The sequence below is a fragment of the Oryctolagus cuniculus genome, chromosome 7 (assembly GCF_051225735.1).
Source record: "Oryctolagus cuniculus isolate XC-2025 breed Fujian yellow rabbit chromosome 7, ASM5122573v1, whole genome shotgun sequence".
Classification (NCBI taxonomy): Eukaryota; Metazoa; Chordata; class Mammalia; order Lagomorpha; family Leporidae; genus Oryctolagus; species Oryctolagus cuniculus.
The window spans coordinates 130,374,000-130,397,449 of NC_142873.1; the positions used below are offsets into that span (position 1 = coordinate 130,374,000).

At 55.5% G+C, this 23,450-nt stretch overlaps 1 protein-coding gene across 9 annotated transcripts in view; it reads right to left on the reverse strand.

Annotated features, from left to right (window-relative positions):
- SZT2 (SZT2 subunit of KICSTOR complex) overlaps positions 1-23,450 on the reverse strand; it is a 50,163-nt gene that overhangs the window by 13,481 nt on the left and 13,232 nt on the right. For 5 of the 9 annotated variants that reach the window (XR_011390751.2, XM_051856593.3, XM_051856596.3 and 2 more), the window contains exons 5-42: positions 20,748-20,879; positions 19,883-20,024; positions 19,389-19,495; positions 15,221-15,431; positions 14,885-15,055; positions 14,251-14,485; positions 13,935-14,064; positions 13,137-13,279; positions 12,734-12,886; positions 12,483-12,597; positions 12,082-12,299; positions 11,775-11,990; positions 11,339-11,417; positions 11,037-11,131; positions 10,605-10,773; positions 10,287-10,401; positions 10,060-10,191; positions 9,695-9,865; positions 9,430-9,524; positions 9,071-9,194; positions 8,817-8,984; positions 8,517-8,718; positions 8,122-8,237; positions 7,769-8,015; positions 6,811-6,952; positions 6,574-6,666; positions 6,297-6,378; positions 5,928-6,221; positions 5,649-5,790; positions 5,367-5,474; positions 5,220-5,283; positions 4,855-5,040; positions 4,347-4,514; positions 4,186-4,273; positions 3,992-4,063; positions 3,600-3,801; positions 2,417-2,516; positions 1,580-1,709 (exon numbers count right to left, since the gene is read on the reverse strand). Coding sequence is in view for 8 of the 9 variants with exons in the window: in XM_051856593.3 (XP_051712553.3) it covers positions 1,580-1,709; positions 2,417-2,516; positions 3,600-3,801; positions 3,992-4,063; positions 4,186-4,273; positions 4,347-4,514; positions 4,855-5,040; positions 5,220-5,283; positions 5,367-5,474; positions 5,649-5,790; positions 5,928-6,221; positions 6,297-6,378; positions 6,574-6,666; positions 6,811-6,952; positions 7,769-8,015; positions 8,122-8,237; positions 8,517-8,718; positions 8,817-8,984; positions 9,071-9,194; positions 9,430-9,524; positions 9,695-9,865; positions 10,060-10,191; positions 10,287-10,401; positions 10,605-10,773; positions 11,037-11,131; positions 11,339-11,417; positions 11,775-11,990; positions 12,082-12,299; positions 12,483-12,597; positions 12,734-12,886; positions 13,137-13,279; positions 13,935-14,064; positions 14,251-14,485; positions 14,885-15,055; positions 15,221-15,431; positions 19,389-19,495; positions 19,883-20,024; positions 20,748-20,879 (5,557 nt within the window). In the remaining variant the exon portion in view is untranslated. Of the gene's footprint in view, positions 1-1,579; positions 1,710-2,416; positions 2,517-3,599; positions 3,802-3,991; positions 4,064-4,185; positions 4,274-4,346; positions 4,515-4,854; positions 5,041-5,219; positions 5,284-5,366; positions 5,475-5,648; positions 5,791-5,927; positions 6,222-6,296; positions 6,379-6,573; positions 6,667-6,810; positions 6,953-7,768; positions 8,016-8,121; positions 8,238-8,516; positions 8,719-8,816; positions 8,985-9,070; positions 9,195-9,429; positions 9,525-9,694; positions 9,866-10,059; positions 10,192-10,286; positions 10,402-10,604; positions 10,774-11,036; positions 11,132-11,338; positions 11,418-11,774; positions 11,991-12,081; positions 12,300-12,482; positions 12,598-12,733; positions 12,887-13,136; positions 13,280-13,934; positions 14,065-14,250; positions 14,486-14,884; positions 15,056-15,220; positions 15,432-19,388; positions 19,496-19,882; positions 20,025-20,747; positions 20,880-23,450 lie in introns of those variants that run through there. The other 4 variants (XM_051856595.3, XM_008265405.5, XM_070078621.2 and 1 more) reach the window with 4 other exon arrangements.

The following is a 23,450-nucleotide window of genomic DNA, read 5'->3' on the forward strand; positions in this document are numbered from 1 at the left end:
ACTCTGCTGGGGAAGCACAACCATTTGTGGCAACAAGACAGAGGCAGGCACAGGCACACTGTTAGGAGCAAGCTCCTAAAACAAAGGCTTTCAGAGCTACCTCCAGGGGACCTGTGGAAGGAGCAGGCATGGGGACATCCTGAGGATGATGCCCCTGAGCCTGACCCTGTCATAACGCAGGTCAGGGGCACTAACGCCTGGCTTCCTAGGGAGTTGCAACAGTAACCTCATTAAAACAAACCAAAGGGCATGGCTGCTCAGGCACACCATCAGCAGACAGGGCAGACTGTGCTGTGCTGGGGAGCACAGGCCGGCAGCCCAAGGAGCCTTGCCCAAGGGCCCACAGCCACAGTACTGCCTTGTTCAACCCTTTTCAGGTTCCAGGCTGCCGAGGAGCCTTCCAGTAGGCTGAAGCAGCAGTTCAGTCTCGGAGAAGCTGCTGTCAGGTGCCAGCAGCATACGGGATACACAGGAGTCTGCAGATTCTGCAATGCTGGTTGCTAAGGGTTTCAGGGAAAAAACACGGAGCGACAAATAAGGAAGGGCCATGTCTGGGCCCTGACTAGTCTTCCGTTTCACGGCTGCTGGAGGTCACCTTGAAGTGAAAGTGCTGGGCTCTCCCAGCTCATCCTTGATCTGCAGAAGATGCCTTTGAAACCACGGCAGCCCGCTAATTACAGGGATTGAGCTTTCACAGACTCCCAGGATGTGCAGAGACAGGCACTCTCCTGGCAGATGTTAGAAGCTGTTGTGTACAGACTTGCTGAGATTTAAAAAAATACAGAGTACTCAGATTTTACTTTTAAAACAGATGGGAGACATACAAAGGAATGATGTGATTTGGCTTTTCCCAAACTGGAGAGAGGAGTCACTGGAGTGTGAGAGGGGAGAAGAAGGGCCGATGTGTCATCACCATTTGAGTGGACCATCATGTTTCCTTGTCATGAACACAACTCCCACAGGGGTCCTGTGTCCGCCTACTGGATGGACAGCCAATCAGAAGGCCAATTCTACCAGCCCTCAGCTTGTCACCTCTGGCCCACTTGCCTTCACTGCCCAGCCAGGGGAGGCTGGTAATTTTGGGTATCAAGGCAAAGGCGTGCCTTGGGCTGACGGGTCGTGGCCTGTCTTTTCCAGCCTCTCCCTCTCTGCTGGCTCTTTCCCTCTGGAAATGAATACACTCCAGTCTCTACCTTATTTTTAACTTCCTCCCCTGCCCCTTACTCCACCTCCCTCATTTACTGCCACTTCTCTTTTCCCTCTCCCTTCACAGCCAAGCAACTGAAAGGAGTGGTGTCCTCTGCCCCACCTGCCTACCATCCTTTCACTCTTCGGCTGCACCTGGCTTCCGCTCCTCTCCCTCCACTGAAACTACCTGCAGCAAAGGCGCTGACCAGCTGGCAGCTGCCACATCCAGCGAGCCCCTTCTGTGCTACCCTCCTCGCTCTCCTTGACTTGGCGCTGGTGACCAGGTCACAGGGACTCTGGCCTGAGCTTCTCCCCAGAGCACTGGATAAAAGCAAGGGCAATGGCAGTGGTGGCAGCACCTCGAGAGGGAGGCTGCTGGGTGGGCTCTCACCGTCGCTGGGCAGCAGCACTCGCTGGCGGGAGTGGAAGGGGGTCTCGCTGCGCCACAGGTCCTCTTCGCTCTCAGCCACCAGCAGGGAGTTGCACACGTGGCTATCATGAAGGTCCTGAAGAAGCAGTCTCTGCGGGGAAGAGTGAGGTGTTGGGGCCTGAAGGACTGCCTCGTGTGGTCGTGGTGGAGGTCAGAGAGAATGCCCACTAACACTGGGGCGTCAGAGGTCAGAAAGAGCACCAGTGATCACCGAGGTCACATGGGTGGGGCCCTTGAGTCACGAAGTGCAGGGCTCTAAGAAGGGACTCAGAGAGGAATACTCGTCTCTCCTCTGTGCCAGAATCTGTTCACCACCATTCAGGCCTGAGCCTCATTCCTGCAAGATGGCTTCCTTGAAACCTCAGCTGGTCGGATCCCTGTCAATGCTGTCACAGCAGTCTCTGCTGTCCCTCTGTAGCCTTCTCCCCAGTTGTAATGAAATAGTTAGTGTGACTTAGTCGTCCGACGTCTACCTGCACCAGCCCACATAAGCTCTACAGGTGAAGGGTCCCCTGGCTAGCTGGCTATCAGGTCCCTCATGCTGGCACAGGGCAGTACGAGCCGTATCTCTGGGAGGCTGTGAGAGTAACCCACTGTGACTGGGGCTGGGCTGTGGGGAGCTGCGAGTTGGTCAGCAGCTGAGGGAGCACAGCATCCCAGAAACCGGGGAAGGTGCCCATAGCTACTGTTGGGTCTGAGATGAAACAGCAGCCTCTAAAAGTCAAGTTCCTAGAAACTCCCTCCTCGTCTGGCCTGGGTCTTCGGACCTGGATAGTCTTGTCTCCGGCTGCCCCTTACCTGGTTGACCTCCCTGCAGATCTCCCCGACTCGCCTCACCAGGAGCTGCTGCAGGTGGCGACACTCAGCACCCAGGCCCCCATCTTCCCGAATCAGGCTCCTAGGAAGGAAAGATGGCTTTGGCACAGCAGTGCAGTGAGGAGGGAGCTGTAAGCGTCATGGATCGTAGGGGAGGTCACAGGGCAGGGGCCAAGAAAAGCCATAAAACAGAAGTAGGGGTGGACAAAGGAAAGTTAGCCTGATGGGAAGCGGGATGAAGGGAATTCTTCAGGCGTGTTTCTGGAAGCTAGGTCCTGCGCTTGCTTTGCCAGCTGCCATGTGACACCACACTGAGGCTTCATCACGCAGAGGCTCTTCTTAATTTTCTGATCTTCCTTGTCACAGATGGTGGCCTTTCCTTCCCTGAGATCAGAGCAGCATTTAACCTGATGCCTACGAGTGCATCCTTGCTCGGCTATTTGCTGTGACCCTGGGCTAGTCTTCACCCCGAGCCTGAGTTTCCTCACCCTTGTTGTGAGGATGTCACCTTGCAGGACTGCTCCACAGACTGCAGGGGCCTACCCGTGTGAGACACATCAAACGCGCACAGTAGGCACTTGTCACACACCAGCTGTCACTCCTGATTTTCAGACAGCCACCTATAAAGCTGCTCTGCACTGTCCATATTCTTTTTTTTTGACAGGCAGAGTGGACAGTGAGAGAGAGACAGAGAGAAAGGTCTTCCTTTTTCTGTTGGTTCACCCCCCAGTGGCCTCTACGGCCAGCACGCTGCAGCCTGTGCACCGTGCTGATCAAAGCCAGGAGCCAGGTGCTTCTCCTGGTCTCCCATGCGGGTGCAGGGCCCAAGCACTTGGGCCATCCTCCACTGCACTCCCGGGTCACAGCAGAGAGACTAGAACCCGGTGTGCTGGCGCCGCAGGCAGAGGATTAGCTTATTGAGCCACAGCGCCGGCCACTGTCCACATTCTTAATGCTCAAGTAGAAGCCTAAATGTCCACCAGCATTTCAACTCCAGTAAGAAAGCTGAGTCCTGTGCTTCGCCCTAAGATGTGGGAAGTGATCTTGGAATACAAGTCAGAGCCCTACCACGTGCTCTTGTGACATTACTAGAGAGAGGTGTGGGAGGCAGCAGGGAAGAGAGGTTAACGGCAGTGCCAGGCTACAGGCCCTGGCTTCTACCCACCGTGCATGTGCATAAACATCCACCCGGTCCTGCAGGACGCGTACGATGAGCCAGAAGTCAGGCAGGCAGGGGCCAGGGAGGCCTGAGAGTGAAGACTGTGGAGGGGCTGGTCCCAGGGGAGTCCATAGTGGGAAGGGGGCCTTCTCACCGAGGGGCTCATTGGGGCCCTCACTATCAGAGCCGCTGCTGCCACCATCATAACCTGTGACAAATGTGCCCAAGTTCGTCCTCAACCTTGGCTGGGTCTGGCTCATCTGAGCCTCTGAGCATACTAGGCTTGACAATCCCTTTTAGATGAGTCCTTTCTGATGCCCCCTGCCCTGCTTTGTCCCTCTGCAGCCCTCAGCCCGTTGCCATCATCTGAAAGTGCTCCAGCCCTTGCCCAAGCTTACCCAGGTGGTCCGAGTCCACACTGCCCTGACTGGACATGAGGCTTAGCCCCCGGCTGGGCTCAGGGTGACTTCCTGGGTAGAAAAGGGAAATGCCTGGAACTTCTCTCAATCCTGCCCAAGGCGTCCCTCCAGAAAACGGAAGCAGGGATCTATGAGGCCCTGGCCCCCAGACGGCTCCCTGGGCCTTCCCTTACCTCCCTGTGGCAGGCTGGGCAGGCTCATGAGGGGTGTGCCCTCAGGATCGTCTGGGGAGCCAGGGGCCTGGGGGCTGGCTGTCAGGGCCTGAGAAGCAGGAAGTCAGGACCAAGGCAAAGCCCCACACCCCCACCCAGCTCCATTCCCAGGTCAGACTCACCTCTCCTTCGACACCTTCAGCTCTGTCCTCATGGCTGTGCCAAGCCCAAGTTGCTGAAGGGGGCTCCCCATGGGACCCACCTGGCTGCTGGCCAGCTGCCACAAAGAAGAAGCCACTGTCAGGGTCCTCAAGGAGAACATGGCCAGGGAGGTGGAGGCGGCGGAACTCCTGGGGAGCAGGAGCCAAAGTCATGGTTGAGGCAGGAGCAGCCCTCCCCTGAGGTGGTGCCTTATCCTTCCCTCATCAGATACTTCCAACCACCCACTAGCATTCCTGTTGCTGAGGGGAAAAGGGTCAGTGCCTTGCCAAGGGCAGGCCCAGGGACAAGTTTGCACGCTGGGTTTCCTTCCACTAAGTTGGGCTGCCAGGTGTGAGGTAAGGACAATGAGGGGTTGGGGTAGGGGACGATGGTGTGAACTCTAATTAAGAGGACCTTCTGGGTCTGCACCTGTCATCCAGGGAAGGATGGACCCCGAGGTGACCCAGAGGTGTTCTGAGGGCAGCTCACCTCCTTGAACTGTGTGAGGGAACGCTCAGGCCCGAAGACAAAACTCAGTGGCAGAGTTTGGCGAAGACAGGTGGAGCGCCCAGGAGAGCTGTGGATGTGGGCAGCTGCACGGTGCAGAGCAGGACTCCGGGGGATGCCTCCTCTTCGGAGTGCCCCCACCATCTCATCTTCCAACAGCCAGCGAATCTGTGGCCAGAGAACAACCGGGAAGTGGCTAAGGGCACTTCCCTTGCTCACTGACCAGGAGACAGCAGAAGACACTTTGCCTGATCTACTTGAGGGACACCTCATTCCAATCCCAGAATCCTACTCATCTGGTGGAAAGGCCAGGGGCTGGCACTCAGGCTGGAAGGGGAGGCTCTCACCTCACTCATGGTGGTTTCAATAGCCAGTCTGTGGGGTGTGGCCAAACTGGATAGTCCCAGGTGCCTGGGTGGAGGAAAGATTCAGATATTGTTCCCAGAAACTGAAAGTCTGAGACGCTAGGAGCTCCGAGGGAAAGAAGGAAATACCTCTCTTCCTCTGGGGGTGGCAGTGGGGGGCCCAGGCCATCGTCTGACCTTAAAGAGGATGGCTGCCCTGGGGATCGTGGGAATGAAGCACTGCTCTCAGATGTTGACCTGAACAGGGTGGAGCCAAAGTCAAAGGTCAGGAACCATCATCCTCCCAGGACCTCCTCCTCACTCCTCTCTTGGGCTCTTCAAAGTCTCCTTAGTCCTCAAGTGCCTCAGATTCCTAAATGGTCCCCCTAACCCAACAAGGCCCCAGATCCCCCACCAAACTTGCTGCCACACCGGTGATGCTGAGGGTCTGAGGCTGGGGGGAGCTCCACTTCCAGGGGCAAGGTCAGCACGAAGACGTCCAGAGTGACGCTCAGGTCCCTCAGGGGAACTCGGCCTCCAATGGGGGGGCCCTCCAGACTGGAAAGCACCTGGCCTGGGAGAGGGGAAAGTTCAGGCTCGTTGGTGCCCTGGGACAGCAGATCGCAATTCTGAGTGACACATGGTTATCCCGTAGGCTCTCCTCTACCCCTAGGCAGGCAAACAGTTTTCCCCAGACTCCCCCAGACTCACCCAGGCAGGTGGGCAGGCTGCACACAGGTACTGAGCTGTGCTGCCCACGCAGCCGCACGGAGCAGGTGAGGTGCAGGAAGAGAGGGGGCAGGTCATGCACGAGGCTGTCAGGTCCAGTGGGCGAGTCGCCCCCTAAGATACTGAAGGAATCTTCATCAGGGTTCACTGTGTCTGCATCCGACAGCGAGGTGGAATCTAGCCCAGCAGGCCCCAGGTCTGGCTCCCGGCTCTCGCGGTATTCCACCTCCAGCTCTGGGTCACTTTCAGTGACCACACAGCAGGCAGACGTGTCTCCTAATGGTGAGGTCACGTGGTCAATGGGAGAAGCTTGAAGTAGCTTCCCCCACCAAGACCCACTTGCTCACGTACCCCCTTCTTCGCCCACAAGCTCAGCCTCTGAAAACTCCAGGTCACTGACTTTTCTGTCGACAGGGTCCCGGGGGCCCTCATCCTGGAGAAATGAACAAGACAGCTTGATTCAGGGCAGGACAAGGACCCCAGCCTGGCCTCAGGGAACCAAGGTTCAAGAGTATCTGGGCAGGGGGCCGGTATTGTGGTGTAGCAGGTAAGGAGAATCTGGGAAGGCTGGGTGGGGCCTCTGGGGCTTTGGGTTGGGCACCAGGGAGCAGGGAAGAAAGCTACTCACCTCTCGCCTGCTGCACGGAGGGCAATAGAAGAAGTAGTGGGGATTGGAGGGCACGGTGCGGAAGTGGAGATGACTGATCTCCAAGAATTTCTCCTGTTGGGGTTTAGGAGGAGGCTGCATGTTGTCAGCCAGCTCTCAGCAGCACAGCCCCTCACCCACAGAAGGGGACACATGTACATCCTGACCCCTGCTCAGCCAGGACTCCACCCCCTCCTCTACTCTCACCCACGCTCCCACCTGGATGAGGCTGTGGAGGGCGTCATGCGCCTGTCCTCCGAGCTGGCAGATATCTGTCAGGGAGATCTCCGGGCCAGGGTCTGCGTTGCCAGGGACACGGGCACTCTGAAACTCAGGCTCGCTTAGGTCCTCGGTCTCTATGCTGCGGGATGGGGTGGTGGAGGTGAGGGGAGGGCACAGAAGTGTTAAGAATTGGACGAGCTTGGGTCCCACCTGGGGAGCAGCCCACACCCGCCTCCTCCACAGGAAGGGTGCTTAGCACCCACGGCAAGGGCGGTGGACACGGCACCCACTTGGGCCTGACTTTTCTGTGATCACAGAAAGGGTGACTGCCAGTGTTCTGACGTGGCTCACTGGCTACAGTGACACTGTCTACCACAAATGGAGAGGACAGGTGGAGAGGCGACGTGTGGTGAGAAGAAAATGCATTCACTGGGCCCTGAAAGGTGTGGGCCTCCAGAGCTGCAGAGGGAGGCAGGCTAGCGTTCCACCCTCCAAGCCATCAGCTTCCTCCCCTCTGCTTTCTGTTCTCCCAGGGCTAATCCAACCCACGATCTAGGCACAGCTGCTGCCTGCGGGACCTTCTCCCCCTTATCACTCCTTTCAGCAGCAACTTGTTGAGTCCCTGAGGTGACCTACAGACCTGGCAGGGAGAAAAACTCACAGTATGGGCCCCGGTGACACTCACAGATTAGCCGGGGAGACTGTAACTGTTTTAAGGAGGTGCTCAGAATAAGCTTCTATCTTCAAAACTGGCCAGCGGATAGTCCCTCACCCTGACCCAGTTTATCGCTCCACACCAAAGCAGGAGGGAGAGAGAAGCCTGCCAGGCAGGCAGGGAGCCGGCAGCCAGGCATTGCTGCTTCTCTGGCACACAGCTCCTCCCTGGACTGGAAGGTCCTTCTTTAGAGGGACCTGGTCTGTGCACCCTCAGATGCCATTCCAGGACAATCCTCACCTGGACTCAGAAGCTAGGATAGCTCGTTCCCGAGGCTCGGGGCCTTCCTCGATGCTGCTGCTGAAGGGTCCCGGGCTGAGAGGACCAGGACTTGGGGGTGCGTGAGGCAGACCCCAAGTGTGGCCACACAGTGCAAGCAGGAAAGGGGTGATGTCTACTTCTTGTAGGAGCTCCTCACAGGCATCTACTGCTGTCAGCAAATCCTGGGAGGTCACACTCTGTGCTTGCTGCAGGCTCCGGAACAGTCCTGATGGAAATGGCAGAGGCCAAGGGGTCAGCCTTTGGAGTAGCTTCTCCAGCCCCCAAGCTCTCACCCCCACGTCCCCTGCCTGCTCACACGCCCTCCTGCTCACCGCGGACATAGCATCGCTGAGCATGCTCCTGTAGCAAAGCACAGTGTGTGGCTGCCTCCTTGTTCCTGGGCTCCATCCAGGCTGAGGACGGGGAGGGGTGGTCCAGGAACTGAGACCTAGGAACAAGAAGGAACCAGAGAGCTTGGATAACTCTCCTGAGTGACATCTCAGACTCATCAGCCACCCCCACTCCAATAGAGTACCCAGACTCCCATCAAATGGATTCACAGCCCAGTGAATCCAACGGATTTACTGACAGAGGCCATCCAAGGAGCTGGCAGGGCATGGCTAAGAAGCTGGGTTCCTGCCCCTGACCATGCACCTGTCAGTCAACATTCATGAGTGCTTGGGACCATGCCTTGGGGAGGACACGTGTCAACATGGAGGACACTCACCGGAAGACAAGGTCTCGTGGTGCCTGAGGGGGCTGCAGGCCAACCATTTGCTCCCTTAACGCTTCCAGGGAACAGTTGTAGATGTAGACAGGACACCTGGTGCGGGGCCCGTCTGCACCTTCTGTCTGGGGAGCCTGACGCCCAGGGTAAGCCTCTGAGTCCCGACGGAAGGGTGGGCTCAGTTCTGGATCCTGAGCACTGTCTGTTGGGGGGAAAGGTGCCAATGGTCTGCAAGCCCTCGGTCTCCCATTCCCACTCCTGCTAAAGGGACGTGAGCACCAGCAGCCTCAGCAGTCTTACCGCCGCCAGCCAGGGTCACGCTCACGACGGGGACCTGGGGCTTTGTGGACCTGACTCCACTTCCTCCCAGATCTTTTGGGCTGGTGGCCCCATTCCAATCCCCAAACTTAGGCTTTATCTCCTCTTGGGAGGGTCCCTCCAGGCCACAGGCAGCCAGATGCTGGACATCTGAAGAAGAGAGATGGAGTCAGAGCTGTCTTGAAGGCCAGTGTGTACACTTGAGGGGGCTGGCGAGGACTGTCAGCAGTTGGTACCTGAGAAGGTGGCTGGGAGAAAGGTCAGAAACACATGCTGGGGGGTCACGAGCCTTGCATAGCAGCGCCACTGAGGGGGCTGGGTGGAGATGAGAGGCCCGAGGGTTTCCGGAGGACCCAGGCTCTGTGAGATAGAAACCAGAAGTTAGCGTGATCTCAAAGGGACCATCCAAGCCCTCTGTCCCTCCTCTACCCTGTGCTGAGCATCTTTGGGACAGCTCAAAAGACAAAGGAAACAAAGAGCATCTGTCCCTGGCAGGAGGCAGTCAGCACACAGGGTGACAGAACACGGGCCCCGAGTAAGTAGTGACAGGAGGAGGGTGGTTTGACAAGGGCTCGGTGGAAGCATCAGTGCTGACCAGGGTGGGAGGAGCTGAGTCTCCAGTGGCCTGAGCACTGCACACCACTTGGTCCTTTGGTATTCCACGGCCTCCAACTGGTGGTCCCTCTGCACCTACAACGGGGACAGAGATGGAGGACGAGGGCAGGGCCAGCAGAGAGGCAGGGCTCTGAGGTGAAGAGAGAGGGAGGAGGGGGAAGCAGAATGCAAGCACAGAAACCACTGTTTCTGGTGGGGGTAAAGCTGGGCCAGTGGCTGAGATCAGGAAAAAGCGGGCAGCTCACCTGGACTGTGGCAGGTCCGCCGCAGCACCTCACTCAAGAAAGCAGCTTGGTCCGTGGGTGTCAGTGGGATCTCCCGGTCACTCAGCTCCTGCCCCAGGCAGCTGTGCAGCAGGCACAGCACCATGTCGTTGGCGGGACAGGGCCCCTCGGCGAGAGAGACACCCTCTGGCTCTGCCCGACACACACTCTGCTCAGCACTGAGAGCCTCCTGCTGCCCAGTGCCCCCAGCCCCGCCCTGACCAGCACAGCCCTCCTTCAACATCACCAGCCCCCTCCCCTACTGTTCACTCATCTGCTCCGTTCTCTGACACTCCCGGGCTCGCTGGACCTCAGGCGTGGGGTGAGCAGGTACCAAGTTCACCCACCTCTGAAAAGCAGGAGGAAGGACATCTGGATCTGCTGGCACTGGGGCAGCAACCCCATCAGGTCAAAACGGAAAGGGATCTCATGGACGCAGGAGTCTGCTGCCTGTGTCAAGCCTAGGAGGGAGGGGAGGGCTACAGGACACGCAGAGACCCAGATCACCTGTCTGTGGCTGCCTTCTCCCTATCCACTCCCCAGCTCCACCCTGTGGGTCACCTTCCCCACTGACCATCAGAGACCCTTGGCTCTGGGGGCAAAGGACCCCACTCCTTGCTCTGGCACAGCTGGATCAGGTATTCAAAACTCAGCATGGAGCCAATGCAGGCAGCATCCCGTGGATGGAGCTAGGGGACAATTTCAGAGACCACGAGTTAAGCCCTTCTAGGAGCAACCACTCCAGCCTCTGGTTCTCACAGAGGCTCAGAGTCACAGACATTCAGAAGACGGGGCTCCAGAGGGCCAGGAAGCCCACAGAATGTGTGGCTGAGGAGGGGATGGCATGCCAACCCAGAAGAGGTTGCTGGGGGAGCAGTTCTGTGTCACTCACAGCCTGAGGGATCTCAGCGTATGTTAAGTTCTGGAGGTGCTGCCAGCTTTCAGGGCCAGGTCCCACGCGCCCGTACTGCGGCTCCACCCACACCTCGGTGACCAGATTGAGTTCCGAGTCTCCCTCCAGGGCTTCCACCTCCACATCGTTGTCATCGTCTGTTGAGAAGCTAAAGGAGGGAGGTCTCTGAGCCTGGGGGAGAGGACAGTCCAGTGCACAGGCTCAGGGCAGCAGTGAGTCTCACAGAAGACAGGAAGGTGGGCAAAGAGGGCAGCCACGAGTTATACACAGCCTTTCCTGACCCAGCGTCTGAGACGGCACCCCTGCCCTGTCTTGGCACTCGCAACACCTTGGGGGCTGGGGGCCATGCCCTGAAAGGACAGCAGGAAGGCAGGGACCCGCAGAGGTGCCTCTCAGAGAGGTCGTGCTCACCTGTCCTTGGTGGAGGTAGAGTGTGGGGGGAAGAGGACGTACTGGACCACACACGTGTGCTTCTCCTTAGCTGCAGCCTGCCCGGGAGGCTCATTCTGTGGGAAAAAGCAGAGCCTTGGTAAGCCCCAGCCAGCGCAGAGATCTGGCCTGGCCCAGTTCAGACCCTCAGGACTCCAGTGCCTTTCCCACAGCATGAGTGATGTCTCTGGCCCTCTGGCCACGTGGTCCCTGACTCACCCAGCTCATGGGCCCGTGTCCCTGGGGTTCTGACAGACCTTGGAGGCATGCCGTGGGTCACACACCTGAATTGGAAGCTCCAGGACCATGTTGATAATTCCTTCCCCGCTGCAGGCGAAGTGGAACCCTTCAGAGAGACGGACTCTGAAGCCCCGTGAAGGTGGGGTGCAGCCAGGACAAGATGAGAGATGAAGTCACACTCAGTACAGCCTCCACTCCCAACACACCCATCCTCTGGCAGCCATCGAGGTGGCTACGTCTTACAGGGACCTTGCCCTGATCTGTGCTTCCTCAGGGCCTAACAATCCAATGAGGACCAGAGGCCAGAATAAACAGAGGGAGGGGATGGCAGAGGGTGAGAGCAGCAGCAGGAACGGCTCTGAACTTGACACTGGGGCTTACAGAGGGGAACTGTCTGGCTTAGGCTTCCTGCCATGGTCTAAACCCAGTCTATATTTGCTCTCTCCTGCCCCGCCGGCCTGGAAGGCTTGTGTGACATACTCAGTGAGGATGGACAGGAGCTGGGCGATGGCGCTGAGTGGCAGTGCGGGAGCCAGGCCTGATGGGACACTCCAGAGCCAGCGCTGATGGTAGAGGTAGCGGGACAGAGACGCCAGGCTTGAAGAGGCTGAGCGGCCCGACACCAAGGGCAGTGGCCCTGGTGGCTCCAGAGTCAGCAAGAAGGGTGCCCGGTAGTCCAACGGTAGCTTCTCATACCTGGGAAAAAGGACAACTTCCCAGCTGATCTCCACTCATACCCAGCAAGGCTGCCCACTCCCACGTGTTTCTGGGCCCCCTTTCTACCAACCTGATGAGGAGCTTGTCCAGTGGCTTATGCAGGACCACAAGGCAGGGCCGGTCAGAGAGGGCCTGCTGTGGTCCCAGCATGGGGGGTGACTTGGAGGGTGAGTTGCCCCCACTGATGCCCCCAAGGCCTTTCCGTTTCACCTTGGGTGTTGGTTCCTTGCTTTGCACGCGGTGCGGGAAACGAAGGCGTAGGATCTCTTCCCGCAAGCCTGACACGATCTGGGGGAAAATGCAGTCAGATCCTCCTGGGAGACAGGTGCACAGACACAGCGAGAGGACATTCCGCTCCAAGCCTACTTGGTCTGGGGCCTCTTGCTACTGGACATGGCCCAGTGGGGTTTGGGTAGATGGCACTAGTCTATACCCCAGAGCAGTCTGGGAGTCAGTCTGGGCCCAGCTCACCTTGTGTCGGGCCTGTGCTGGCGTGCCAATGGGAAAACCCAGGCGAAGAACCATACATGGGGCCTTGGAAATGATGCGGACCATATAGAAGGAGGAAGGAGGCTGGTCTGGGGCACTGGGGAGAAATGGAGGGTAGTGAGCAATTCTAGGTTGGGAGTAAAAGGAGGAGGAAGCAAGGGCTAGGGCTAGGGCTAGAGGAAGAGACATGGGACAAGGTAGACAGGGGATGGAAGGGACATCACTTTGCCCACCTGGAGAGCAGCTTGACATAAGAGTAGCCCTCAACCAGCACAAAGCTGCTCCAGTCTCGGAGCAGAGAGGTGAGCGAGGAGTGTGAGATCCTGCACTGGATGGTGCTGTAACGGCCGTTGCTGCCCGGCGTGTGCAAGTGCTTGGGGATGGGTCTAGATAGAGGGGTGAGCGCTAAGGTCAGCCCTCCCGGCCCCGAACTTAGGATTAAAGAACAGACCACTGCCTCTGTCCAGGCTCTGCCTGTGGTTATTGTGGCCATGGGGCAGGAAGACTACGAAAGGACCATGGTCTTTCCTCGGCCACAGTTGGTAAGGGTTCATCTGCTGCTCCCCTCCCCATCACTCCCCACCCCTTGGCCTCCGTTCCTCCACTCCACTATGGCTCCAGCCCTTGGGTACCCACGTGTCATGCTCCAGGATTAGCACCAGGCGATGCATGTGTAGCCAACGCTGCCATGAATTTGCATCCATGGACAGCACTGGCTTCCAGTAGGCAGCGAACTGGGCATGGGATGAGTCAGAACCACTGTGTTGAAGGGAGAGCACCTGGGGATGGAAGGACAGCACTATAGGAGAACCAGGGAACAGCCTCAAACAGCCAACAGAACAGGGCAGACTTGCCTCAGGGAGTCAGAGACAGCAGTGCCCAGGCTGGGACAGGCAAAAACTGCGTCCAGTCTGAAGGCCAGATTAGGATGACTGAAAACTCAGTCCAGCAGGAGGAAGAACCTGCCCAGCTTATGCCACTGGCTTTGGAGGCAGTCACTGCACGATGGTAGGAGCTCAGGATGTGCTGCCTGACTCAGTGCAAGGCTGGCGGCCATGCCGTGGGTGTGAAGGAACACAACTCACAGTGGCTGGACTGGGGTTAGCCATAGGTGAAGATGGTAAGGGGACGCCAGAGTATGCTTCCTAGAGATGGGGTGAGGGGGCTGCGGTCTGCTGGATACGGCCACCCCTGCACTGCAAATCTTCACCTCAGTCATGGTGATCTGCTGAGTCAGCCTTTCTTTATGGATCCCTCTCCCCAGGGCCTTAGGGGCAGACGGAAGAGATGCTCCCCTGGCTAAAGTTTAGGCTTCTGGTCTGGGTGCCTCCCACTTGAGGTTAGAATAAAGAGAAGATGGTTCTGGGCTCCAGAGCTGCGCCCATCCAGCCCAGCAAGGCACAAGTGGGGCTCCTGAGCAGCGAAGCCACTCACCGGGGTGGTGGAGCCGGGAGGGATGTAGAAGAGCGGCACTCCGCTCTTGGTGCTGTCGGGAAGCGTGAAATGCTCCGGCACAGAGGAGAAAGACTGCAGGTGCGCCAGCATCTGGTCCGTCTGGTTAATGCTGTAGATCGAGGGCCAGGCCTGAGCCACATCCACACTTCTGGGTGCAGATGACAGGCAACTCAAGGGGACAAGGGACCCTGGACACAGCCTGGTGCTCTGGGTGGCTCTCCCCTGCTCCCAGCTTCCCAAGTTCATCCCACCACACAACAAAGAAGTTATCACTCTAAATAAGGACCTCACTCACCTCTGCAGTGTGTTCCAGAAACGGCGGATAACATGGGTCCGATACAGTGAGCGAATGGGCTGCCTCAGTGCGCAGGATACATCATGCAAGATGTCGTAGCCACCTTCCATGGTCACTTCCACCCGTGTTCCTCGAGGGCCCTCAGGCTCCAGGGGCCAGGGTGCCATAGCCACATACTCAATGCGCATGTTGTGTTTCCATAGCAACACCAGCTTCACCTCCAGCTGGGACCCCCCTTCAGGGTCAGAAGGAGGGCCAGTTATGGGAAGAAGGCATAGGATTCCTATCTGAGACCCCTACCTATTTCACACAACTCAAGATTGGCCAGAGGCCTCAAGACGCAGAACCTGGCAACTGACACAAAGTAGAAGTTTGCAAGAGTTATCTGCAAACAAAGCCAAGTCCAGGACCCCATACCACCCTCAGCTAGTTCACCTCCACAAAAGGAGATAGAATTGAAAAGTCACCAGCCTGAGGGCAATTCAAAACCCACCTGTCTCAAACAACAGCAGAGCCTTTCACTGTGACATGCTTTCACATGTTGATACATGCATGTCCCCCGCTTTGCTCGGCAGGTCCTCACACATAAATCCTCTGAGATCTATGGGATTACCGCAGGGCTGGAGACCCTTACCTTTGGCCAGCGTAACCTCTCGGACGCTGTAGCCCTCTCGAAGCCGTACAGACACGGTGCTGACCAGGTCAGCTGGCACCTCCTTCTCAGTGTGCTTCTTCCGGCGCAAGGCCAACGCAGGGTTGCTGCTTGCAGAGACCAGGTGCTCATTAAACAGGCGGTGCTGAGAGCCTAGGAGGGCAGTGAGGATGGGGAGAGGGCCATCCTGAAATCACTGAGACCCGTGCCAGAGCAGACAGACCCTGACACACTTCCAGTACTGCAGGGACCCAAACTCTGGACCAATTCCCGTGGAACCTTGGGGCCCACTGAGAGTGCCCCCAGCCTGCCTCTCACCACAGTAGTATTCAGGGTTCAGTGCTTCCCCACTGCGCAAGAAGGAGTAGAGGAGGAATGCCCGGTGGTACACAGTCAGGCCCAGGTTCCCTGGCTCAGGCTCAGGACAAGTAGACAGGTAGGAGCCAAATGTTGCCATTGCGATGAACTTCATCAATTCTACGTTGGGCACGTGGCCAAAACTGCAGTCATAAGAGTAAACTCCTCCCACCTGAAGAAAGTGAACAATCAGAGATCTGGCTCCACCAAAGGCACACAAGGAGGAAGAACAACAGAAAAGGAGGAGACTAGGCTGGGTGGGTGCTCCCACTGCCCACTCACAGAGTAGGCAGTGGACGCACACTCTCCCAGGACAGACCCCAGCTCTGTACCTTTCCTTCCTGGTCTCTTCTGTCTGAAGCCCACGCCATCTGGCAACACCATCCTCTGCCCTTCCTCCATAACAGCAAATATCATCGCCCCTCCCCCACCCCACTACAGGTCTTGGCAGCCAGCTCATTGGCTTCTGCTGTCATCTTGAGAGAGTTCAGTGTGGCTCTAGAGAAGTGTTTCTCAAACTTTAGGGGGCATACAGAACACCCAGGGATTTCTGTTTAAATTCTTGGCTGTGGCTTGGGATTCTGCATCTCAAATAAGCACTCTGATGATGCCAAGGCCAAGGTTGTCAAACAGAAGTTGGCAAACCACATATAACCTGCAGACTAAATCTCCCATCACCTGTTTTTGTCAATAAGGTTTTACTGGAACACAGTCACCTGATCCATTTCAGGCTGGCTGTGGCTGCTCTCATGCCACACAGCAGAGCTAAGCAGCCGTGGCACAGCGAATGGCCCACAGGCTCACATAGGTGCTAGCTGATCTCTGTTTGCAAACCTGCCCTGGGCGATTCCTTGCACTCTCTGGACTCTCAGTTCCCTAACTCCCTCGATTCCACTCATCTGCATGTCGGCTACATGCGGGCCCTCGCTTCACCTGGAACGCACTCATTTTTGTGATTTCAAACTGCCACGTCCGATGCTGGTTGTGGGGTCTCCCACGTTATCCCTTCCCATTCCTCCACCCTCCTGATGCTCTTCTTTGACGTCACAGCCAGCAGCCTCGGCCCTCTCCATGTCGCCCTCACCTTCCTTTCTGAACCCTGCCTGAGCCCTGTGCCAGGCATTTTCATAAGCACCAGTCTCAGAAACCCGAACCTCTTTTCTCTGCATCTACTCCCAGACCCCAGCTAGGATCACCACCCACTTGGCCAGTGGTGCCCAAATGGAGAAAACTGGACAGCTGTGTAGGCTGGCCCCACATCAGAACTTGAGCCTCAGCTGAGCGAGTCCTTCAGGACTGACCTCGTTCCCAGCTCTGACCGCCCTTCCTTGCAGCACTCATCTTCACCTTTTTCTTCAGAGAGAAGCCAGAGGCATTTGGAAAAATCTAGTTATATAGGGGCCAGCGCTGTGGTGTAGCGGGAAAAGACACCGCCTGAACTGCTGGCATCCCATAGGGGCACCAGTTCAAGTCCCAGCTGCTCTACTTCCGATCCAGCTCTCTGCTGTGGTCTGAAAAAGCAGTAGAAGATGGCCCAAGTCCTTGGGTCCCTGCACCCGCTTGGGAAATCCAAAGAAGCTCCTGGCTCCTGGCTTTGGATTGCTCTGGCCATTGTGGCCAATTGGGGAGTAAACCAGTGGATGGAAGACCTCTCTCTCTCTCTCTCTGCCTCTCTTTCTCTCTCTGTGTAACTCTGACTTTCAAATAAATCTTAAAAAAAAAAAATCTAGTTATATCTTCACTGCTACCTTCCACTCACAAAGACAAGACACTGCCTGCTCCAAAAGGCCCCCTCCCCCACCCCCATTTCTGGAGCCCTCTTGTCAACTTAAGGACCTTCCTCTAGCAGACTACCCTTCCTCCACAAGTTGTCAAACTGCTAGTCTCCAGCTTAAAACAAACAAAACTAAACAGAACAAACACCCCTCCTTCCACCCTGTACTCTCTGGCTACGATTCTCTCTCTTACTCCCCACTTGGTTTCAAGAGCCAAATTTCTTGTGTCAACAGTTTTCTCTCCTTCCTTCTCTTCAATCCACTCTGAACCCCACTACAATCATTTCCCTCCGCACTTCTTCAGAGCCTATGACCTCCAAGTCACCAAGTCCAAAGGGCACTTGTCATTCCTCTCCTTACTTGATCTCTCTGCCATACTTCACAACGTTAGTTACTCCTTTCTTCTAAAAACTCTGACTTCTCTAACAATAGAATCTCTTAAAAAAAAAAAAAAAAGATATATTTGTTTATTTGAAAGGCAGAGTGACAGAGAAAGAGAAACAGAGGTCTTGCATCGGCTGGTTCACTCCTCAAATGGCCCCTATGGCCAGGGCCAGTTCAGGCTGAAGCCACGAGATTGGAACTCCATTTGAGTGTCCACGAGGGTTGCAGCGGCTCTGGCACTTGGGCCATCTGTTGCTGCTGTCCCAGGCACACCAGCAGGGAGCTGGATTGGAACTGGAGCATCCCAAGTGGTGACCCAACCCACTGCGCCACAACACCACCCAAATCTCTTGATTCTTTTCCATCTATTTCTCTTCATTCCTTGCTGGGCCCTCTTCCTAGGAAAGACCTTAAAACACTGGCATACCCCCAAAGTTCTTCTGGGACACTCTCTCTCAAGTTATCTTCTAGAGCCTGGCAAATCCCAAATCCCTCTCAACCAGTGAGGTCTCCTGACCATCCGCGTCTACACACATAGCTGCTGACTGCTACAAATAGCAGCCTTTTATGAAGTAACTGCACCACGCTAAGTACCTTAAAAAGGTGTCTTAAAATACCTTAAATCATCTCACCCAGCAAATTCGACCTGGAGATGAAGTGATGTGCCCAGTGTCACACAGCTAACGGGATGGGGGGGGTGGGCAGGATTCAGATGAGGCAGGCCTCGCTCCAAAGGTGACGTTCTTAACTGCTATACCAGGTCGAACCATGGCCCCTCGGATGCAGCATGCACATTCTGTTCTCACCCTACCCCGGCTGCCTCTCTTCCTGTTTGCTCTGCCTGCCTCTACACCATCACTGAAGTCAGAAACCTTGGAGACCTCCTTAAACCTCCTTCTCCCTCACCCATCCACCCTCTCTCTCCATCCTGCTGAACATCATCATCAGTCATGCTAACTCCACCTCCTGGTTTTCTCAATGATTTTACCCTAAGGTACACCCTGAACCTGTCACCTGGCCACTGTGATGAACTGTCCTCAGTCCTGCCCTTCACCCTGCAGGAGTGACCCTGTGAGACATTAACCTGACTAGTGACTTTCCTCCCAGGAGCATGCATCCATGTCACCCACAGGATGGTGCTCACGCCCCTTCACTGAAGAGAATGGCTCTTTGTGCTCTGGTCTGTGCTTTCCCTCCCAGCTTTGTTCCCACAGCTCTCTGCCCCTACCCTTCAGTCCATCAATCCAAATTAGCTGCTTTTTCCGGAATATGTTTCCTCCCTCCTCACTTAGGTTAATTTTTTTTTTTTTTTTTTTTTTGACAGGCAGAGTTAGACAGTGAGAGAGAGAGATAGAGAGAAAGGTCTTCCTTCCGCTGGTTCATCCCCCAAATGGCCGCCACGGCCGGTGCTGCGCTGATCCGAAGCCAGGAGCCAGGTGCTTCCTCCTGGTCTCCCCTGCGGGTGCAGGGCCCAAGCACTTGGGCCATCCTCCGCTGCCCTCCTGGGCCACAGCAGAGAGCTGGACTGGAAGAGGAGCAACTGGGACAGAATCCGGCGCCCCAACCGGGACTAGAACCCAGGGTGCCGGCGCCACAGGCAGAGGATTAGCCAACTGAGCCGCGGCACTGGCCTCACTTAGGTTAATTTGAGTTGGGTTTTCTGACCCTTGCAGGAAAAACTACAAATAATGACTAATCTGATGGGGGAGGGGGGTGGGACTAGAACTGACTCAGATTCCAAATTCTGCATCCCCTTTTACTGTCACATGCTACCCCCTGCCCCACGACTAAGGAAAGAAGACAGAAACCAGTCCTCTGCCACCACTGCCACCTGTCCTGCCCTAGACACAACACCACAGGGTAAGTACCTCATCAGTTTACCTAAGAAATTGTTGCCTACAAGACAGTAACTGGCCGTACCCAACTCCAGGAGATACCGTCCTTCCCGCCCCGCCTTCCTGGGGCCTCACCTGCACAAAGGAACAAGCCACAGTGCCGCTGCGCAGCTGGTTCAGCAGCGTCTCACAGACTGCGACATCAGGGACACTGGTCACCCCATCTGTGATCACGATGATACCTGGGGCAGGAAGAAAACCCTCAGACCCAGAGACACCAGACAGGCCAAAGTCACAGGGAAGCACCCACCTGACAGCACTCTGAGGACCTCAGTGTCTGCCCTGCAAGGGATTTTACAGGCCCTAAGCACCTTTCCTTCTCTGCCTCCCTCCAGCTTTCTCCTTGAGTGCAAGATCACCATCTCCTCCAAGTAACATCCTCGGCACTCTACTACTTTCCACCTGCTCCCTGGTGGCTGTCAGGGCAGTGGACGCTCGAGATACGTGCTAATGCAGACTGACAGTTTACAAACAAGGAAACAAATCCTTTCCCCTGGAGTCCCTCCCTTTGCTGATATCCCCACCCTTCCCAAATCCCTGGTTCCCCATCCGACATTCCTTCTACTGACCTGCACTAGAGTTTGAGGGCAGTAACTGCAGCGCCAAGATGCCCTGACGAATCATACTGACCAGTCCGAGATCAGCGGTCACCATGGAGACGCCCACCTTCCGGCCCAGGGGTTCCCCTGAGTCTGGAGATCGGTCCTCGGCCTGGCCCCAAGTTATAGAATAGACAGGATGAGACAGAGAACGTTGCTGCAAAACCAGAATTTATAGCCCAGTGCTGGCAGGCTAGACAGACCTCGTCCTGTGAGGACCCTGACCCCAGCACTAGGCAGCTGAGTCCTGACTCTGCTCCCTCTCCTGTGGGTGCTCAGACGCCGATGCTGAGGCAGGGAATCTGGCACCGGGGACAGGGCTTTCCAACTTTTGCCAATCAGGGCCCTGTTCTATTATTTTTCTAACACTGTTATGAAATACTTTATACGTCAGACAAAAGACATTATCAGTCTCAGGCCACAGAGCTGCAATCCACCTGGCTACTTCTGGGGTCTCCAGTGATGAGACACATAAGACTAGTAAGGCCAAGGAGCTTTATCAGTGATGGTACAAAATACTACCTAGAGATCAAGGCCACCCACGATCACCTTCTCAGATCCACTCGAGGACAGGAGCTAAGACAGAGCATGCACTTGCGTTCACGTTTTCCTTGGACAAATCTGGGGACAGGGTTGGGACTCTGAGTATCTCGTTTCAGCAGGGAGACTGCTGTGAGCACTCACTAGTGTGTCCGGCCTGTGCTCACTCTGCTGCTGGCTCTTAGCCCCTTTCTGCCCTCTGTCCCATGTCTATCTGGCTTCTTCTCCTCTCTGTTCTCTGTCCTTAGCGTCTCCTTTCCCTAGGTGGCCTGGGCCCACTTTCTCTCCCACATACCTGGCTCTGGGGATCATACTGCTGCTGTAGCATGGTGGCCACCTTATCTTCAAAGAGGCAGAGCTGCTCGTACACCTGCTGCAGGAACACCTCCCGCTGAGACGGGTCCAAAAGGCAGCCCTGCACCAGCACCTGAGAGACACAGGGAAAGAGCACAACATGACGGTCGGGTGGGACTGGACCTCTGACATCTGCGTTGGTTCTCCATTGCTCCTCTAGACACTCCTGCCTGCTGGGATCTAAGGCACAATTCCACAACCAGTTCCCCCTCATCAGGCCACTTACTCCATCAGTCTTCAGCCCAGGGGCCTCAGTCATCAATCACCTTAATCTGAGCTCCCAATTTCTCTCTGCTATGGGACTCCACGTTGGGCTTCCTTAAACCCCCCACATGGGGGCGCCATAAGACCTTCAACTCCTTCCATCTTGGGTTTCAGGATGCAGACTGTCCCACATCTGCCAGGAAAAGCCTGTTTTATTCTAACTCATGCTTTTTTAAAGATTTATTTATTTTTATCTGAAAAACAGAGTCACAGAAAGGCAGAGGTGCAGAGAGAATCTTTCATTTGCTGGTTCATTCCCCAAATGGCTGCAATGGCCAGGTCTGGGCCAGACCACAGCCAGGAGCCAGATTTATTATGGTCTCCCATTGCAGTGAAAGGGCCCAAGCACTTGGGCCATCTTCTGCTGCTTTCTCAGGCACATTAGCAGGGAGCTGGATTGGAAGTGGAGAAGTTGAGACTTGAACCAACGTCCATATGGGATGCTGGGTGCTACATGCTGGGGCTTAACCCACTGTGCAACAGTGCCAGTCCAGACTCATGCTTTTTCACACTTTTGATTTCGAAGCATTCAGAGACCAGTTTGGATTTTTCTCATTTTTAAGCTCACAATCCTCTTCTTGTTCTCCCCATGAACACACATTCCTGCCCCTACTTAGCAACATAGAAAAATGCCCATATGGGGCCAGCATTGCGGTATAGTGGGTAAAGCCTACAATGCTGGCATCCCAGTTAGACTCCCTGCTGCTCCACTGCCAATCCAACTTTCTGCTAATGGCCTGTGAAAAACAGAAGAGGATGGCCCAAGTGTCTGGGCCCCTGATGCCCACCTGGGAGACCTGAATAAAACTTCTGGCTCTTTGCTTGAACCTGGCCCAGACCTGGCCATTGTGGCTATATGGGGAGTGAACCAGCAGATGGAGGAGCACTCTCTCTCTCTCTCTAGGTCTTTTAAATACATTTTTAAAAGAAAGCAAGCAAGAAGGATGCCCATATCATACATTCAAAAAGCAGGACAACAAACTGTCAGGAATGGGCCTGAAGGCTCTCCCTCTCTCTCTGGATGAAGGGATAGTGGTAAAGGGACTAGAAGCGAATTCCATGCAATGTTATATGGGTGAGTTTTGCTTTTCTTTGCATTTTAACTGTCTTTTTCTTTTAAGATTCGTTCATTTATTTGAAAGGCAGAGTTATATAAAGAGAGGGCTAGACAGAGAGAGATCTTTCATCTGCTCCCCAAACAGTTCCAATGCCTAGGTCAAAGCCTGGAGCCTGGAACTACACCTGAGTCTCCCAAGTGCGTAGTAGGGGTACAAGTACTTGGACCATCTTCCACTGCTTTCCCTTGCATATTAGCAGGGAGCTGGATCGAAATGGAGCAGCCGAATTTGAACTGGTGCCCATTTGGGATTATAGCATTGCCGCAGTGGCTTAACCTGCTGCACACAATGCAGCTCCTTAGTTTTCTTTTGAAATCTTGTACAATGGACATGTATTACAAATGTGGCATGGCATTATTCAGAGCAGAAGGACACATCTTGAGGGAGCTAAAGAGGAAATGAAGAGGCTGGCTGCGGAACGACACATGGCCCTGGAGTCTTCCCGGACTGAATCTTCTTCCCACACAGCTGCCGTGCTTGTTCAGGCCTCATCCTCTCTGCCTCTTCTCCCCATATCCAGGTTTTGTTCCCCGATCTGTCCTCCACAGTGACCATGGTCCTCCCAGTGCACAAACCTGATCCTGTTACTGTCCAGGCACACTTTCTACAGTTTCCCATTACTCATGGCTAACTGCATTGTTTTCTGTGTGGTAGGCATGGTTCTAAGCGCTTGACATGTATTAATTCAATCAGCATATAGTACAGGTACTTGTTAATACCCTCATGTGGAGAAGAGAGACATGCACAGAGGTTAAGTAACTGTCAATAAGTGGCACGGCCAGGAAACAAACACGGGCTGCGGTTCCAGATCCACGGCTCTTACCCAGGTGGCTGAGCTCCCCTAGAGACTAGATACGAAGTCCTGAGCATGAGATTCAGGGCCTTTCGTAACTGGCCCCCACTTAGGTCTCCAGGCTCCTCTTCACCACTGCCTCCCCAGGCTCAGAACTCGACTCTGTCAAACCTGAACAAAACCCCTGTGGCAGAGCGTGCAAGGTTCACAGCTCCATGCCTTTGCTTTAGCCGTGCTCTCTGCCTGGAAAGCCTAATGCCCCTTTGTTGGATAGTTAACCTCAACTCCTACTTGAAGGCTTGGGTTGAATGCCAATTCACCTGAGAGGCTTCCTGAGAGGCTTCCTGAGAGGCTTCAGGCGTGGCCAGATGCTCCTTCTTGGTGTTCCCTTAGCATCTGAGTCATAACTTATCAGCGCCTTTATCACACTCAGCTGAAGTGACCTCCTTCAGTATCCATCTGCCCCACC